At 39.6% G+C, this 20,188-nt stretch overlaps 1 protein-coding gene across 2 annotated transcripts in view; it reads right to left on the bottom strand.

The window, feature by feature from the left end:
* MCTP1 (multiple C2 and transmembrane domain containing 1) overlaps positions 1–20,188 on the bottom strand; it is a 285,660-nt gene that overhangs the window by 36,432 nt on the left and 229,040 nt on the right. For both annotated transcript variants that reach the window (XM_050912970.1, XM_050912971.1), the window contains 2 exons: positions 18,139–18,258; positions 2,332–2,385 (listed from right to left, as the gene is read on the bottom strand). In XM_050912970.1, the coding sequence (XP_050768927.1) occupies positions 2,332–2,385; positions 18,139–18,258 (174 nt within the window). The remainder of the gene's footprint in view (positions 1–2,331; positions 2,386–18,138; positions 18,259–20,188) is intronic.

Genomic DNA, 20,188 nt, shown 5'->3' with positions numbered 1-20,188 from the left:
AAAACACATATATGAATTAAAATAATGCAAAACTGCACCCTTCCATTTTGACAAAAAGATACAAGAGGAACAGCAGTAGTTTACAGAGTACGTCTAGTGCACCAGAAAGGAAAAAACACCCTACCAGCTTCTAACTACAAACAGCTCAGTCCTAACGATGCGCTTACACTTTACAGTTTAACCCAGTGCAAAATAACGCCCACTGCGAAGAGCACTGAATATACACGGCAGTCTATACATGATTATTTTAAAAAGTGTAATTTTCTTTTCCATTCAAACAGCATATTCAATCACGAGAACTCAAAATGTTTGCAATAATGAAGACAGCTTTGAATTTGCAGAAATCAACCTAAACACCTTCTGTACAGAAAGTCAGCTCTTAAATATTCAATAAAAGGGCTCACTGAATGCACACGGTAATGTCAGTACTCACTTTTATTCAACCTTGGTAACTAGATCTAGAGAAATGTTTGAACTCTGGTGTCAATTTGAGAAAGCTGAATATTAGATCACAACATTGAAACCTAGAGTGATACTTCTAATTGGGTATGTTTTGCCCGGCATCTGCTAATCGCCAGAGAATTGGGGGGTGGGAGGGGGGCTGACCCCCGCCCTCATCTTCCTTTTTAAAGGAGATGTTTAGCAATTTCCAAAAACCACTAAGCGGTAACTGCACAGGCTGGCTTAAACTACAAGCAGTCAAGCACTATCCTTTGTGAACTAATCACAGTGGTTAAAATATCCAGGAATACACACACTACTGGGATGACACTTTTGCACCAGCTCTAATAATAAAGCAGGAAGAAATAGGAGAAAATCGCCTCAAATGGATGGCAGATCAGTGTTTATCAGAAAAGAAATGATGATTCAAAGCCAGCATGTTGAGTTAAAATACAAGCTCTCCACAGCTACACGACTGACCTTTGCAATAAATCATGTATTTTATTGCCAGAAGTGTATGCTCATATCATTTAGTGTTAAAAACCATCACATACGTGTTTTGTAAAAGAAGGTTTTGTTACTACAGTGTTTGCCGATTCTGAAATGATGTAGCTAACGATTTAAGTGATGTATAGAAGAATTCCACATAATAACTTTCTGTGAATTGTAAAATGTTTGAGCTCGCAATGGAATGAGGAAAATACTCTTTTTTTTATCATCTCTCAGATCTTAGGTGTTAGCTAACAGAAAAATAATCATTCAGGGGATTAACTAATCACGGTGAATTTTCTGACATTTCAAATGCTGCTGCCAGCATATGAATTCTTACAGTGGTATGTAACTGTACATCTCAACTAGAAACAAAGGTCAAGGGCATAAATTAAGATACACTGTTTTTCTCCTCTCAAAAAAAAAAAATTCATTGCTTTACTACAACAGAAGTGGGGGAACATCTGTGAAGGTCAAAATAATCTGTATTTTAATCCAGAGTTCTTGTAAAATTACCTATTTTTTTCCCTTTCCTTTTCTTCCACAAATATCACCTTCCTGGTATGAAAATACCAGCAACAACGGGGCTGTCTTCACTGCACTCGTCTCACCAGAAAGCTGTCCCGCCAGCGCCAGCCATTGCTTCAGTGGTGCAAGGTCATTCTAATTTCTTTTCTCTGGTTTTTCCCTCTCCCTGGGGGACAACCAAGCCAAGCAGTCCCATAGCTTGGCTCAATAAGATGTGGAAATGAGCTGTTATTTACTGTGGTTGCAATCCTCAACCCAACCAGCAGCCTCCAAACTGAACCGCGTTTGCTCAAATAGCTGAATGATCTGCGACAGTTTCCCGGCTTGCTGGGCCACAATGCCAACTTCAAATCAAGTGGACGTCTATGAGAATTGTGATTATTTAAATGTCATACAGAGTGCAAAACATTTCAGCCATTCTTCTACCGGGTAATTCTTTGAAAATTATAGATGTCAATATCCCATCTTTAACCAGTATGGAGTTGCTATTTCTACACCATTTTTCCCCTAAAGTGCAGCCCTATTTGTAATACTCAAGACAGGACAAATTTTTGTCCTTCAAAAACAGTTGTCACTGCAGTTATCTTCACAAGAGCTATCAAGTTCCAGACAGGCTGAATTATTTTTGTTCCTGGCAGAAAAAATATTTGACCCAGCTCTGGACCAAGGAAAAAAAAAAAAAAAAAAAAAAGGCAGGATTTATAGTCCTCTATCCTTTCCTGCAACCCACTGTAGCATTGTTAGGATGATAAACAGCTCTGTCCAATTTTCTGGACTAAAACACTTCAACTCCTTTTTTAACTGTCTGTAAAAACAGTGTCATGTCTAAATTCTCCCATCCCCAGATACCCAAGTGCTAGGAAAGATAATTACCTTGTCATCTCTGTCATCCTCTTCTTCCTCGTCCTCTAGCATGTCCTCCACTACCTGCAGACAGAAACAGTAGTAGTTGTCATGATTTAAAAAGGAAGAGTTTTGTTCTGTCAATTCTAAACCTTCTGTAGATGAAAACTTTATTAACATTTGAAATAAATGCACAGAAGGAAAATGTACAACTAGGAAAAAATACTTGATCTCGAGATTCAAATTTAGGAAAGTGTTATAGCTTTAATTGACCTACATTAGGGAATTATATACTGAAAACCCTTCCTGTACAAAATGCTTGCTTGACAATTTAAGTATTTAAAAGGTAGTTCAAAATTCAATATATGATTGTTTTAACTAAAGGTATCCTTTGTCAGCTCCACTGGTGCCTATTCAGCACACACAAATGCTTGCTTTAAATTTACTGTTACCTACAGAAACGTGCAACATTTTTAACAGAATTTACAGCATTCACCAAGAGAGTTTTGAAGAATACAAACCTGGGAATAAATTCATACTAGCTTACCTCCTTATGATCTACAACGATGATATATACCATATGCTCTATCAGCATTAGCACTGTGTTTCTTAATAGTGATTTTATACAGTCTGTGCATCTAACTTTATGCACATTCATTGCTAGCTGCAGTTGCCACATGTCTGCATCTATGTATTTTTCCATTTAAACATTCTTTTCAGTCTAACACTATGAAATACATGCATTCATTTCATTCTACAAATATTAATAATTACTAATCACACCATGAGCATGAAACGAACCACTATTAAATCTAGTTTACAGAGAGATTAAATGACTTCCCGAAGATGGTCAGTGGCAGATTCAGACTTAATCTCTCGTAACACTGTGATCAAGTCTTCAGCCTACCCTACGGGGAAAATTCTCTGTTGGTGGAATGGAAATAAAGTTGTACCTCCTTATAACCAGAAAATAATGTGGCTCTTTATGTTATTATTTATATGTAAGTACTTACTAGGATTTAAGAACAGCCATAATGAAGGTCAGCAAAGATCCACCTAGCCCAGTGTCATATTACTGATTCAAAAAGTGTATACTATGTGTTATAAAATATGCATAAAAAGGACAAGAGAAGGAAAAACTTGTTGATATGAAAGATTAATAGATTGGCCTGTTTTACAGAGTTGCCACCAACTAAAACAATAGTTTACTTTGTTATATAGGTGAAGCTACAAATGGTTTTAGTGTACTTGTCATTTAAGACAACACATTAAAATTATAACTTCATAATCAACCCCCAAACACAGCTGCAAGGATATTCTCATCAAGTCCAAATCCATGTCCAAGCACTAAAGGCACTTTAACACTATCCAAGAGCCAAATTCAGGAAAGAAAAGAACTTAAAAACAAAAAGTGTGTGTATCACATGCCTTTCTCTGAGTTAGCTCAACCATCAAGAAGATCCCAGTTAATCATGTTACATGGGCCCATGCAAAACATAAACAACACATAGATTGATTTAACATGCATGACGAGTAGAGCACTCTGCATACATGCAAGTCAACTGCACACTTCAAAACATTTGCAGTTTCAGCTGCTCATCGTTGTTTGAACCCAGTCCCAAAACATGTCTAACAACAAGCCTGGGACTTCGGAGGGGAAGGAGCCTCCAATTCTGTCTACTGGCTGCTCTGTCCTGGAGCTTAGAATCAAAAGAAAAACTAGAAACACAAAGAAACAGTGAAGAGCGAGCATGTCCAAAAGCACAAGGAAGAAGCGTGACCTGAGCAATTCAGGAACAATTGCTCTTTAATTCTTTCCTGCCCAGAAGAACAACTTTAGCAGGAGGAGCCTGACTGACCGAATCTTCTGCAGCCTCTGATGCCAGCCAGGCAGATGTATTTGTGAGTCCCCTCAGGCTGAAGAAGGAATGAAGGCTGTGCTCTAGCCGCTCTCCATGAAGAAGACGCCTCCCTCACCAGTTTCTCCTGTTTCCCTTTTAGGCCAGCTCTGCTCCATTTCTTGAAGAAAGGGGATCAGAGACAGTGCCAAGAGAGTTTGGGATGGTCACAGCTCTCAGCACTGAGAGAGGGATGTGTTGAGAGCATGTTGCTGAAGTGCTTGTCAGCTCCTGCTTCTCTCAGCACACCATTTTACGCATCCCATTTGGAGGTGTCTGAGAGGTCCTGGCTTCATGGACCTCTCTGTGGAACCAAAGGCATTTTCAGTTTCCCATGCACCTGCATCACCTCCTTGTTCCTCTCCTCTCCTGGTAGCTCACTGTCATCTTCCCTGGGCCGTTCCAAGCATTTGGGGAGCTGAGCTGCGAACTACATCACTGGACTGATTGAGTTCTTCAAAAAAACCCACCCTAAAACTTTTAATGCTGATGGTTTCAGTCACCCAGTTTACCGAGCAGCTCCAGAAACACTAGCATCAGCTCTACCAAGAAAATGGTGAACTGAGAAGAGAGGATGAAAACAAGCTGTTAAGGGCTGCAGCGAGATGGAAACCCTCTTAAATCAGTTTTGCCACATGCAAAAAAGTCTGTAATTACATTATTAGGTGACTAAAGCCCAAGGTATAAACCTGAATCTGTTGACTCAGATACTGCCTACACCTGGAGCTGACTAAACTCACTAGCTCTCTTACTTTTCAAAATTAATATTCCCCAGACATCTAAAGCTCTCTTTTATATACATCCAGAAATTCCTTGTCTTGACAGGATTGAACAGCAGAATGCCTATCTCACATTAGCGCTAAAGTTAGCATGGAAACAATTAGTTGAATTGGAAATCTCTGAAATTGTTGCAAATGACGGCACCTCACTGAAATCACTTGCATGACAATACCCATTCTAAATTATTTGGGTAACAATACTGCAAACTCACATTTTTTTTCTTCCCCATCTAATGATCTCAAACTTCTTTACAAGCTTCTATAGAGTGGCAAAATGTTAACTTGTTCAAAGGACATAAAAAGTCCTTTGAAATCGCTTGAAGCCCAGGACTGAGCCCAGACTTCCAGCTCCTCCATTCCATTTTTTAATTCAAAAGCCACTACCACTCTGTCCTCTTGTTCTAGGTTAGTCATATCATCAATTACGTTGAGCTTCGGAGTACTGAATTGTCTGGAAAGGAAACCAGAATTCAATTATTGTAGCAAAACAGAATGTAGTAAAAGTGTTCCTATGCCCAAGATGCACAAATGATTCTTTAAAGTATATGAAACGTAGCCCATGCTCTCACTTGTCTTGAAATTTCAAAGGAAGAGTTAGAAGAAAAAAAACCACCATGAACATTCAGACAATACGGACACAATAATACAATTCATTAAACCACCAAAACAAGTGTTTTCAGAACTTTGACACAAATTAGAAGAAGGAAAGTAGATTCTTCATAATGATATGATACATGAAGAACCGGTATGCTGAAGCCTTACAAAAGCCGTATACTGAAGTACAATCTATTTCTGCAGAACAAAGCAAGGCTGTTCAAGAGAGGTACAGTGGATATGAGCAACAGATTTCAGTTTAACATTGTAGTAAGAATACTGCAGAAAAAAAAATCCACAATGGAATTTTTTCTCCTTTGATTCTGCCTCGTTGCTATTCAAATAATGTGCACGTGTGCTGCTTTGGTTTGAAGGAACACAGTAGTTATTCGGATCTCTATGTCAAGCATTGTACCTGGGGGAGGTATGATGAGGGGAGGGAGGAGACAGGGAAGGAGGGAGAGGAGAGAGAGGGAGGACAGGAAAAAGCGTATGAAGATAAAATGAAACATTAAGAGTTATTTTACTAAAAGTTCTATGGCAAAAATCTTACATTGCCCCTAGAATACTCACTCTAAATTATGCCTTCCGATACCTTGCTTGAAATCAAGTAGTATTAATCAAACAAAGGAAGGGCACTGGGGAAATCAGAAAGATCTAATGCAAGCAGTTAAAAGTGACATGACCTTCTGTAATGTCACTTGTCACAGACTTATATGCCGCATACTGGTAGAAGGTCTTGAAAGAACCTGTTTCTTGGTACTGTCCCTTGAATGTAATACTAATACAGATGACATTTTAAAAAACACACGTAGACGGCCTCAAATACGGCATGTCAGCTACTTCACGGCCAAACGGTAAGCAGATGACGTTTAAATGTTGTAAAGTAAGATCCTTCCTGTGCAAAATAGCCCTATTAAAAGCCTGTTAATCAGAAGGAGCATGCAGTCTAATTCCTACGTACTGCCATTGTTCCTGATCCATTCCCACCCTCTCTGAGAAACTCAGTCTATAAGTACTGCACGATTCATAATCCATAGGAGATTGGAGGAACGTCTATTCTGTTGTGCAGCTATGTTACACCAGGTTACCAGAAGGAAGCACAACCACCACGTTTGCACGCCAAAGAAAACCGTCACGTTTGTGGGCTGGAACGCAGTCTTCTGAGGAAGCTGACAACTAAGTACACCTTGCATTTACTCTAAAGATGATCTATTGACTAACAAACAGGATGGGATTTCTGAGAAAATAATTCATTTTGACTTCTAACCTCAACACCTGCAAAGTACGGTTGGATTCTAGTTATTTACAAGCATGTTGAATCAAAACCCCGTGAGAGAACTTTAAAATACCTCCTGGATCTCAAGACTGTGTGGAAAAATGACACGCTGAAAGTTAACACCACTTTCAATGAAAGGTCATTCTCTCTTAGCATCAGCCTGCCATTTCTCATACAAAATGTGCAAACTGCAAGTCACTCCATGAACTGTCTTCTGTTCTAATTTCTTTGGCTGATCCAACAGAAACACCTGCACAGAAGATATTGATGTCTTTACATGTTAACAATACCAGATATCTGCTCTGCACTAATATGCAACACAAAGAAAAAATAAAAGGAGAGGCACTACCAGATTGCAGATAACCCTGATGACTGTTACCTTAATATTCTTCTTTAATGTGAAGCAATGCCCCCCGCCTCCCATTAGCACTTCGCTAGATTTGCTTGTATCTTACCTGATATAGTGCTTCAGACATAGAAGGTTTCAAATGAAAAACAAAAGAAAACACTTTTTATGCAGTCTCACATGTTATGGTGTCAAAATATCGGCAGACATTTGTATTTTCACATAGAGGTATTAACATGCATAAGTCAAAATAAAAGAGAGAATGAGATTTGGTTCCGAATTAAACACATTTTAGACGTGCAATAAATGTGGTCAGAATTGCGCTGTTCGGGACTGTTTGCATTTCACGTGAATTCATACTGTCCCGACATAAACTGTATCGTATGTCTGTGTGCCACCCAATTCAGCGTTTATGTCTAAATGTAATATAAAATCGTGCAGTGTGTATGGATTAAGAAGGATGCATAAAACCACTTGGGCTCTCTCGGGTCATTTCCAAGTACTTCAAGTTGAAGCAAAGACGTCCATTGTCAATAAGCCCGCTATAGCAGCAGTTTTGTGCTCATTTTCACAACATGACGTCTGCTTCTTTCATGGAGCTGTCGAGGAGAAACTTTACAGAAGATACAGCTTAATTAAAATGTCCACCTTTTTTATACCACATTTATAAGGAAAATAAAAATCAAATTAACAGATTCTGATTTAATAGTGTAGTATATCTGGAATACAACCGATCCTGATTTATACTATTAATGTTTTGACCTTGGGGTATTTCATCTGCAGTAATCATCAAGATAACTGAACCACTAGATGTAATAATAATTAGTGTGATAAGCTTGCCAGTAAGGTTGAATATATTGCAGTACAGAAGACAGCAGACTAAAAAGAAAAGCATTAGTACTTTACTGCTAAAATACTTCCTGATTTTTACAGAGACACTCAAATACAATTATTTCTTCTTACAGAATGCATTTTGTTAGCTTATTCTGGGAAGTGCTCATGTTGTAATTTAGTCTGATTCTTAATAGGAAATGAGAATTTAATATGGCTATCAGATGCCTTTTGATGCATGCTACTGATTACATGTAGTTCTGTAATGTCAACAACAGAATTTTTATTTACAGTATAATAAATTTCTTGGCAACATGCATGGGCAGTAAATACAGTTTATTATACAAGAACATGTAACCTTTTTCCTGTTGTCAGCTTTATATGCCTTCAATATTCAGTTGCCAATGTAGTTAAGACTAAGTCATTTTTAACATAAAAATGGCACAAGTGGTAGGCCTTTTCCTCTATATTTCTTTCAATATTTGGTTCTCATTTATTTTAGCTCTTTCTTGTATTTACACAATGCACTGTGAACTGAATATTAGGTGTTTATTTGAAGTATGTCTCCATCTAAAGGCTTCAACATGTACTGTACACTTGAAATGTCAGATCTCTCTTAGAAGGCTTCATTTTTAGTTTAGCAGAAGAAAAAAACCCATTCTTTGCTTGGCTAAATATCAATGGCAAGTTTACTGTGCAGGACTATTAAAAATAACACAACAAAATTTTGTGAGCTAGAATTCTAGGGCAAAACCTCATGATAAACTATCTTATTAACAACACAATGGCTAAATATTGGTTTTCACTGTTATTATTACTTCTCTTCAAATAGTTTTCATATTCTAGTAGGACCGGATGCACTTCTCTTGTAAAACAGCATTTATCCAAATAATTCTAAGCTTGTGGGTGTGACATAGTCTCTTACATTCAAATTTGGAGCTGACAGACTTCTTGGTAGAAAAAAGCTGTGTTATGTATTTTAGGTGACAATGTATGTAATACACATATTATTGTAATTTCAGTTATTTTTTCCCCCCCCCCCAGGTATTGATATATTTTGGTAAATACATTAAAACTGCAGTACAATCCCGAAGTTCTTTAAGTCTAGGCTGAATTAAAATGTGCTACAGTAAAAGAACACAAAACCAAAAATGAATAAAAATCTCACATGACTATGGGAATTTTTACTAGAAACTAAACTGATGTTAGGATATATAATATTGATTATTTATAATAGCCACTACAACCTGTCAAGTGAATCTTGTTGCCATGTAAATCTTGATGCAAATGCAAAAAAAAAATCATTAAAACAGTCTCATAGAAAAATGCCTCTATGTGCAGTGAACTTCAATTTTATTTTAGACACCCACAATATTGGAAGACTATATTTGAAAGAATGTGGCAAAATTTAAATTAAAAAATCAATTGGTTTATGATAGAAAAAAATCCAATTTTTTAAAATGCCGGAGATATCTAGGGTGGGGTTTTGGGTTTGGTGTTTTTTCTTCAGGTGACCAAAACCAGCCAAAATATTCCAATTCTGTAGTGCATTTGGTTTTTGTAACTGCTACTGGGATAGAGCAGGCACGTAAAGTTCAGCAAGGGGTTACTACATACTCTGATACTGTATGTGAACCTCCGACACACGGATCATAATTGCAGCGCAGACAGTCTCTTTTAACTGTAGCCCAGGTAGTCGCAGTATTACATTCTATTATGCTGCAGGAGAGAAACGCTTTCTGCCCAACTTATATCTTTATATAGTGTACTGTGTGACTGTTAAATTAGTGCATAATGCATTTAAAATATTTATAGTACCAACATTTAGTTAAATAACCTTTATGTAAGATTTATGTTGATTTGTTCATTTCTCATTTAATGGCAAATTATGAAGAGCATGTTTCATAAAGATAATTCTCCATTTAAATTCAGCAGGCCATTAAATATTAAAATTATGTTTCTGATGCAATCTAGAGCAAATTTGTCCAGCTTCAGCGATTATTTGCACTCATAAAAATTAGACTTGATTAATAAAATTTAAATGCTTGATTAAGCTGACATTTTCATGTTTCTTTTCTGATTTATTAAAAAAAAACCCTGTCCCATACTAGGGCACTACAGTGTATTTTTCCTCCCTGACTATATGGATCATATAGAAAGAACAAACAGCTGCAAGAGGACAGCAATGGTTCTCAGCAGACTACTTAATATTCAGGCACGTGTTGCCAGTGGTCTTTGTGCTCCAACAGCACCCACACTGAACGCACAGACAGATGATGACCTGTCTGCAAAAGCCCTTCTAACTTATTTCACGGATGATAACAAATGGAGAGCAAGTTTGCGATGCTGATTAATTTGGCGAAAGTGAGGCAGGCTGCAGGTTTTAAGAAAAGCTCACGGACTTGGCGGCACCGTTCGGAGCGATGTGCTGACCGCCATCTGGCTGAGGCAGAAACAGAGTGAGAGTCGCTTTCTATTTTGAGGTGCAGAGGAGAACGTAAGTCCAGTGAGTGGTTAGCAAATGTAAGGTAAAATCCTTCCCGCGTAACGTTGAAAATCATTCTATAAAAACAACCGTATCTTCCTTACTTTTAGAGGTGTCATAAATCAGACTAGTTTTACACACATATTGTTCTACGCCTAACTCTGTATTCTCCCACCAGCCCTCACGCTTTGGGGATTTTGTGCCTGCTGCTGTTGCTATCATACCGGAGGCAAAACTTCTCAGGAAAGTACAGTCAAAACAAAGTCAAGGTGTAACTGCCAACCTGACAACGCCCTTTTGTATCATCTTGTGCAAATGGCATATTCCAGACACTGTCTAGCTAGAATACAGGGACAATGATACTTATTTTTGCCATAAATTCATAGCGAGAATTTAGTCCTCAGCTAGAAATCACTGCTGACTCCCTGGCAGAAGAGGACTTTTGGACTTCAAGCACAAAACCCCTCAGTACTGCACAGGCAATGGACCTGAAACACTTGGTGTTTGACCTGTATTCATCTGCAGATGAAACCCTTTGAAACCCTTTCAAACTAAGAACTTTATGGACTCATGCTTCCATGCTTTAAGACCATAACGTGAAGAAACACAGAAAAATCAAGTTACTACCTTGTTTATTTGCATGGTAACTCAGTTTTCAATTTGCAGGAAAACAGGTGGTTAAAGTCAGGCACTTTCCTGGTGGGGTTGGTTTCTGTACTGAATGTACAGCAAAGTGGCACTCTCTGCCCCAAACAGGAGCAGCAGCAAATTCACAAAAAGCTCTAACAGATGCTGTTGCTTTGCCCCCAGAAGAAAGGGATCGGACTCTAATCAGAAAAGCTCTTCTGGCTGCAACCGAGCTGGGGTTGCACAACCAACTCAAGGTCACCATGCTTACCACCCTTTCTTGAGGAAAGAAAGAATCCCATGAGATGGATATATTTGTAAGCATCTTTCTTCCCATTCCCCCTTTTGTTTTTCTTCATGTGGCAATTTCCAGGAGACATATAAAGATAAATAAAAAATCTGAGTATACATACCATATTGGAGGACCATATAAAAAGTTCCCACAGAAACTGGTTAAAATCTCAAAATGAAAGGTTGTCTTTAACAAAAGTTATTCTTCTATTCTCAAAATTTCATCCTAAACGTGTGCAACTCTAACTTTTAATAGAAACATATACTCTAGAAACGTGAGTCATCAAAGCCTATTTCGCAAAAAATCTCCAGTGAAATTAAAAGATGTATTGTGCCATTTTATATCACTCTTACAAGATTAATAATATGTGTATATACTCTATTCTACAGATTCATAAGAATTTGTGTATGGCACATTAACTCCCAGCTGCTCACCATCATTTTCTATGCAATGACATGTGCAACTTGAAACTTCAAGAGGAAATTAGCTATTTAATATTTCCTTAAAGGCTCTAAGTATTAACTATAAATGCAGGATGTGAACTGAAGTGATTAAACCTCTTCTCCATAGGGGTATATATGGCAGAAGAACATTCATAGGTAACTCCAGGCATGTGCATTGTTCTTCTATTAAATTTTAAATTGCTTGGAAAAAAACCCTAACAAATAATAGACCAAAAGGAGAGAAAGATTAGTATCTTCAGACAGAGAATCACAGAGTGGCAGAGGTTGGCAAGGAAATCTTGAGATCAACCCCCTCTACTCAAGCAAGGTCACCTCTGAGCAGGTCACCCAGGACCGTGTCCAGTAAGGTCTTGAGTATCTCCATGGATGGAGACTCCACAACCTCTCTGGGCAACCTGGTCCTGGGTGTGACCACACTCACCGTAAAAGTGCTTTCTTGTGTTCAGATGAAATTTTGCGTGTTTTGGTTTGTGCCCATTGATACTATCCTGTCACTGAGCACCACTGAGAAGTGCCTGTCTCTCTCTTCTCACATCATCAAGATCTCCCCTGAGTCTCATCATCTCCACACAGAGCAGTCCCACCTTGCTCAGCCTCTCCTTGTATGCCAGATGCTCTGATCCCTTCGTCATCTTCCCTTCGCTGGGCTGAAGTGCAACTCCTCCTCCTCACCCTCCCGGCCTGTCCTGACTAAAGAGCCAGTATACATCCATTGCATGATAGTCATGACAGCAATCCCACCACGTCTGTGATCATGCATGCATGTAGCTGCATGTGGACCTCTTAACTCCTACTGGTTCCTGTGCTGTGCTCACTAATGTACAGGCACTTCAGGGAGTGACCCCTTGGCGTGCTGGGTTCTCAGAAAGGGTGTGGGAGCCTCTTCCAGAGCGGCATTTCCCTGTTTGTGTGCTTACACCTGGGGTGGGCCCCCCCTGCCCTGTTTGGTCGGTTTTGAGGTCTCTCCTGTCCACTTCACCCTGCACCCTTTGTTTGCCAACTCAGACCACCACCTCCTCACTTGATTGTGGGTCATCATCATCTCCCTCCCCCATCACTTCCAGTTTAATGCTCTCCTCATGAGGTTGGCCAGCCTTCTGGGAAAGAAGATTTTGCCCTACTGGGTGAGGTGGATCTTGTCTCTTCCTAGGAGTCCTCAATCCTCAAGGAGGATCCCATAGTTGTAAAAACTAAGTCCCTGTTGTCAATAGCAACTGTGCAACTGGTTGTTGACCTGCTAGATCTGTCCACTCCTCTTCCAGCCCTTCCTCTTCAATGGCAGGATTGAGGAGATGACCTGGGCTCCCCGTCTGCTACCTATTTAGTCAAGGAAGAACAAGAACTTGCAGTGTCACCAGAGGAGATCCAATGTGCCTGTTACGGCAGTTAAGCGTTATGGCCCAACAGCTGAGAGACTGTCACAGTTTGTCCTAATTGTGGTAGTCATGCTTACATATACAGGGGAAAAAAAAATAAATTGATAACTATGCAAACCAGGTTTCATTTGCAATACGACGCACTCCAACCACACAATCAACTGTTTCATCTCAGGGAAGGGGACAAGAGCAGCTGGAAAGTGGGAACACGTTTAATCACTTTGAGGGATTATCTGACCATTCCTTAAGTTAGGCAGCTCCAGCAGGCATTCAGAACACAGCCTGAAATAGAAAAGCGGGAAAAAATAAAAAAGAGATTTTTTTTACCACTAACTTCATGCAGTTCTAATAACTGTGACTTTTTCTTAGAAGTGAAAAGAAGACCCCAGACAGCAGTGCAGCTGTTTTCTCCAAGCTATAAAAGTGAGGGGGTTTTTGTACAACACATTTGGAAACATCAAAATATTAAGTAGTTTCTCAAAAAGACTGAAAAGAAGCTTTAAACTCCAGCTTATACTTTCTGTTAGTTTGGTTATATCTAGAAGTCTTTCAATTACAGCTGTGTCGGATGAACTTTTCTGTTCGTCCATCTATTGTCAGACGTGGTTTGGGGTTCCCAGAGCATCAAGGCCGCTATGAAATAAGCCAGTCCTTTGCTCTCCCTCTATCCTTGTTCTCCCCGAGTATCCCGAGCGGTCTGTCACCATGCCACGCTCTGCCACCCTGTACCTGCCGCAGGCACAGGGCTGGGAATGTGCAGGGGCAGCACGTCCATGCTGCTCCCCACCACACAGACCCAGCGCAGGTGACAAGGAGCAGTGGGCAGCGGGGACAGAAAAGCGGCGGCAGTTGATACCTCTCCTCTTCCTCAGAGGATGTGAAAAAGATGCCGCAAAAAAGGCAGGGGAAAGAAATAAAAGCAGTAAGATCCACTCAGTTCTAGTCTTGTGTGTTTAGGTGGTGATGGTTTAAGATGAGAACGGCAGTTGTGCTAAAAATAAATTATTTCGTGAGGTCAGATATTTAGGAGTACGATTATAAGGAAGTGTAAGGATCCTTGGAGAAAGCAGCTAGGTAAGCTTCAGGCAAAAAGTTACTGCAAAATTCAGAGGAAGGCATTAAGAATACCATTTTAGTGATTTTTTTTCCTTGCTTAAAACTGGAAGTATTTATTCTGTGATTTTCTTATACCTGCCACGTGACTCAATGCCAGAAGTTCATTCATTTTAGATCAGTTCTGAGTTCTCACAGATTCATTTAAAGAACCATCCACTAAATCTACATCTATCTACATCTGCTTACACCAACATTTAATGCAGGAGTTCGTATTTGATGAAAGCATATCTTTCAGAAACACAACTAATCTTGATCTAAATGTATAAAAGATAGGGAATCCTATGCTTCTCTTTGAAGTTTGTGCCAGTGTTTGACTAAAACCACAATGATGATCAATCCTACAAAGAGAGTCCAGCTGAATTCACGAAAGCAATAATGCCTAATACGCTGCTTCACCTCTTTGTTGGACTTTCCAATAGACTTATGTCCTATTAGTAAATACACTCGGGTCTCCCCCTTGCTCCAACTTCATCACGCTTTTAATTCAAGAAAGGACTTGCACATACAACTTATTAGGAGTCAGAGTAAATGGCAAAATAACCACATGCACACTCAAACGAGCAGCGCAGGCTCATGTTATGACAGAGTAACCCAGACCATTTGGCAGGTGAATGATTCCACAAGAAAGTAAGTAAGTTCCAAACTACTTCAAAGAAACTGATGCCCAAGAGGACACAGCAAATGATACCTTGTCTATAGAGACAGCCAAACAAGGATGAGTTAAGGCTGGTCCATCTGCCATATCTGGACAGGAAGTCAGTGATCACTATTTCATTGACCTGCAGAAGAGTGCAGTCCCTAACGCCCGAATTGATGAGGCAATTGATAATTGTTTTCTTGTAGGGATATTACAATGGAAACTAACTCTTCTGAGCTACTTTTGAAGGTCCCAGATTTAAGTATTTTCCATAGACATGAAACAAATACAAAGTGCATACAATTTTTAACTATGCTTGTCTAGTGTTAATTGAGTAAGAAAAGTTAACAAATGTATTTATCTTTTTGTCTTATCATTAGCTTGAGGATTTCAAAGTAACTTCTAAAGACAGATGATATTCCTAAGATCAGTAGTCAGTGATTTCACTGAGGCACACAAGAAATCTCTGGAGACCTGGGAACAGAAGCCAGATCATATGAATCTTGAAGCATTCTCTAGCCACTAGGAAACACTGCCTAATTAATTTAGTTAATATTTACACTCTGCATAGGAAAACAGAAATATTTAAATGACTCCTAATCTAATGATACTGTGCTAATGACCTGAGCTAAGGACTTGTGATATTACTGAAGATTTGTGAGTTAATTAGAAAGGCATCCAATAAGTCTGCAGATCACTTCATAGAAGACAGATGCTCACCATGATGATAACCAAGCTCAAATCATTAAAAATGAGCTCCCGACTTACTTGTGATAAACCTAAACAAAAAAATAGTAATTAACGGCACAGATATCAAATATTTGGGATGAACACGACTGGTTGATATAAGCTGTATAGCTTGCTCTGAAGCAATCTCAGCAAGAGGAACATTTTTAGAACAGCATTTGGTGTCCTCAACAGAGAGCCCATCAATAGCTTCATTATTTTGTTAGAAAAGTTACATGACCCAATTAATCTTCACAGGCAGGTGGTATTTCAGAGAGAAATGAAGTGTATTGCAGCTCACAAGTGAAATCTCTCCTTTCACAAGGGATTTCAGTTACTCATAAAATCTTCAGGTTGAGAAGCTTTAAGCATTTCAGGCAGCAGGAGACTAAGGGCTGTGATTTAAGTAATGCATCTTTTAAATCTTGATCTTAGGCTTTTTCCATAAATGTAACAACCTTTGGGATTAGCGAGTACCTCTATCATCCCCACCCTTAATTTCAGATGACCCTTGGAAGCGTAACAGTCTCAGTGGTGTAGACAGACAGGCAATACCAGTGCCAGGATCAGGGCTCTATCAGTTCCTCTGGTCACTAATAACTGCAGTTGCTAGACATTAGGGTCATGGGATCATTCAGGCTGGAAGGGACCTCCAACCTCCTGCCCAAAGCAGGGTCAGCCATGAAGTCAGATCAGGTTGCTCAGGGCTTCGTCCAGTCGGGTCCTGAAAACTTCCAACAGCAACTGCACAACTCTCTTGCGCAACCTCTTCCAGTGTTTAACAATTCTCATGGCAAAAAGGTTCTCCAGGCTGAACCTCTTTTGTTACAAATTATGCCTGTTGTCTCTTCCACCACACATCACTGTGAAGAGTCTAGCTCCACTTTCTTGATAACCTCCTTATAGGTAGTGGAGGGCTGCTGTTCAGGGCACCCAAAGCCTTCTCTTCTCCAGGCTCTTTCAAGCCCACTTCCCTCAGCTTCTCCTTACAGGGCAAGTGCTCAAGCCCCCTCACCACCTTGGTAGCCCTCCACTGAACTCGCTCAACTTAATCAAAGTCTTTCTTGAACTGGGGTGCCCAAAACTGGACACTATTCTCAACGTAGTCTAACAAGCGCTGGGCAGAGGGGATAATCGCTTCCCTCGATCCACTGGCTGTGCTCCTGTTGATGCAGCCCAGGGTGCTGGAGGCCATCTTTCCTACTGGGGCACGCTGCTGGCTCATGTTTACCTTGCTGTCTTCCAAGACACCCAGGCCCAGTTCAGACAGCTGCTTCCCAGACAATCAGTCCCCAGTCTGTATCACTGCAAGGGGTTATTCCTCCCCAAGAGCAAGACTTCACATTCTTCCTTCTTGAATTTAATGAGGTTCCTATTGGCTCGTTTCTCCAGCCTACCTAGGTCTCTCTGACTGGCCGATCCAGGGTATCAACTGGTCCCACATGCCTGGTGTCACCCAAAAACTTGATGGGAGTGCACTCTGTAACCTCCTACATGTCATTGATAAGAGATGTTAAGCAGGACAGCTCCTTGTGCACTGTGGTACTCCACTTCTTACCAACCTCCATTAACCACTATCCTCTGAGACCAATTATGTAACCCATTTTGGTTTTTTTTCCACCCATCCAGTTATCCATTCAGATCTTAATGTCCTAGAGAGCATGCTGCTTTTGGGATACGAATACTGATACAAATATCAAATTCACAAGGCTCAGCAATAAAATACATGTAAAATCCTTAAGCTGCCTGGATACTAGTAAATTTGCACAGCATAGAATACAACTTCAACTTTTGGTATGCACTTCTGAAAATCTGAACCATGCTTTTATTTTTAAGAAATGTCAGTTATTAGTAAATGTTTGCTACTATATATCCCAACTACACGCATTTAATTGAATGATGGCATTAGATGAGAAGAAAGTAAGAAAAGGCTTATATTAAGCTCAATGAATGGTAACATACCAATCATAAACTGTGAAATCCAGTGAAGTGTGATACATTCTGAAACTGTTAACAAACTGGAATAGTTTTAACCTTTAACTTCAATATGTGAAATAAAAAATGCAACATAAGGACTTAGGCACACAAAACCATTTTCAAAGAATTTGCCTTCTCCTGACCAATAAGCCTCTCACCTCTGCTCCCACACAAACCAGATTCTGAGGATAGTACATGTTCTACTGTATTTTTACATGACATTTTCAACAAAAACAGGCACATTTATTGGACACCTGGAGAAAAATTAAATTGCAGATGGGAAAACTGTCCATCGAGCATTGTGAACCCAGACATTTTCAAAAAGATGTCATATTTAAACTCAGTTACAAAATTTTATCTAGTTAAAAAAAGAAAAGGACATGTATGCGCTTGAAGTAGAGAAGACTTACCGTATCATGTTGCCTGTTATCTTTCCCTGATACGATCAAGAAGTAGTTCCATGCCAGCAGCAACAACAAAGCCAGTGGTATCATGTAGAGCTCAAAGTTCCAGACCACAAAAAGAAAAATCTAGAAGACAAGAGCAGGAAAAAGAGCGATTCAAATGGGCATTACATTAAACTCTTGTGCACATTTAAGACCAACAAATTAAAACAATTCTAAAGAAAGCCACCTCTCCTTAGGCAGGAAAGTTGTTTAACCACTTCTCTGACTGGCCACTTACCTGCACGAAACAACTGCTACACTTTTCATTCCTTCACACCTTAATTCTTGCAAGAGGAAAACAGTGTAGTCCAAGAGGAATATTAATTGTTCTCTTGTAAAATAATGCTTATGTGGACAAAATAATGCAAAATGGCATAAAATTAAGACCACAACGTAAGAAAGAAAAGGTTAGTTATTTCCATGGGTAGAAATTAACTTGCTGTTTAGAAGACAGAACTTGGTCAATAATGTCACACAAACAAGCAGAAGAAGTAAACACCACAACTAAATCTGAAAAAATCTTTTGCACAGAAAACTAGCAAAAAATCATACTAAAAGGCAAAAATGTACACCTATTTCAGCGAACGCATGGTAAAACAGTACTGACCACGGAATCACAGAAAATGGGATTAAAAGGAATGCTGAGAAGCCACCTAAGTCCACCCCTTCGAAAACCTTGATCTGTTGAAGCGTTTCCTCAAAACACCTCGAGCGCTCCACGGCTGGAGGCCGGCAGAAGCGTGGCCAGGTTACGTCTCCCAGAGATGTGCGCCTCGATAACTGGGGCTGCTCTCCAGCACTGGGGCCACACGGGAATCAAACCCCAGGAGAAACCCATCCCCACTGCCAGCTCTGTACACCACAGCTCTCTGCCGCGGAGCTCTGACGAGCTTCACACGCTGGACTTTAGCCTCAGCTCTGTCAGACCCATCGAGCGGTACAGAGCTGACTTTTTTGAAGCCTGGAAGTCCTAAGCATTTGTCGGAGCCTGTAGCTGTCTGGCAGAGGCACGTCCAGCTAGGTGCTGTTCCCTACTGGTGCTGGTACAAAACTACTGGTTTGCAGGAAAGAACTAAAAATATCTGGACTTAGATGGGGTCAAACTAAAACCATTTTTACATCCAGTTTTCTCTATGGACAAATCCCCCTTTATTTTAGCCAGCTCCAGCTGTAACTTGGGTTTGTTTTCTTCTAATATGACAAAAACCAAAAATTAAAGTATTATAGCAAATCACACAAACCACAGCTGGATATAGACCCAGAAATCTTGCTAAGCCTTTTTCATCCCAATAGTTAAGCTTTTGAATATTTGTGGTTTTACTACCTGCTAAAATGAATGAAGGTGTTGTGCCACAGAACTAGCAAATCTAAAGCAATGCCAATACCTAGGCAAACTAAAAAGAGGCTCACTTTCCCAGATCAGTCACCAAGATGTATATAAAGCTGAGTAAGAAGAAAATGGGGAATTTAATAGTCTTCTGCTGCATTTTTGTTTAGAGTTAAAACAAAATGCTCTTACCAAATACAAGCTCCCACATAAAAAAAAAATCTGTATTTTAAGTAATGTGCGGTCTCAAGATCAGCTAACTTACCTCACCCTCCTACTTTCTATCACTGAATGCTATGTATATGTAAGTCCTGTGAGACTGCAAGACAAACATGATAAATACTGAAAGAACTGAAAAAGCAGTGTCTGTGACGTATATAAGAGGATACTGGCACTTCTAACAGTTAATATTTCATTTGAAAGAAAACTGCCTTTTTTAGGTTGTTTAGTTTAAAAGGAAATCTGTTAGAAATGGTAATGAATAAGAAGCAAACAACAGCTTATGGAATTTGAGAGTTCTTCTATGAGCTTGCTAACTACACTTCTGAGAGCAAGATCTACGGGCATTTGATGTGGTAAATTTGATATAGCCAACTTACGACAGAATTCGCATCTGAAAAGAAAAGCAAAAAATCCCTGTGCCTTTTAACCCCAGAAATGCCCTGAGTCAATGGATACATGCTGAAG

Source organism: Gymnogyps californianus, chromosome Z (genome assembly GCF_018139145.2).
Source record: "Gymnogyps californianus isolate 813 chromosome Z, ASM1813914v2, whole genome shotgun sequence".
Classification (NCBI taxonomy): Eukaryota; Metazoa; Chordata; class Aves; order Accipitriformes; family Cathartidae; genus Gymnogyps; species Gymnogyps californianus.
Note: the sequence above shows the minus strand (reverse complement) of the source record. Positions and strands in the feature narration are given on the sequence as shown.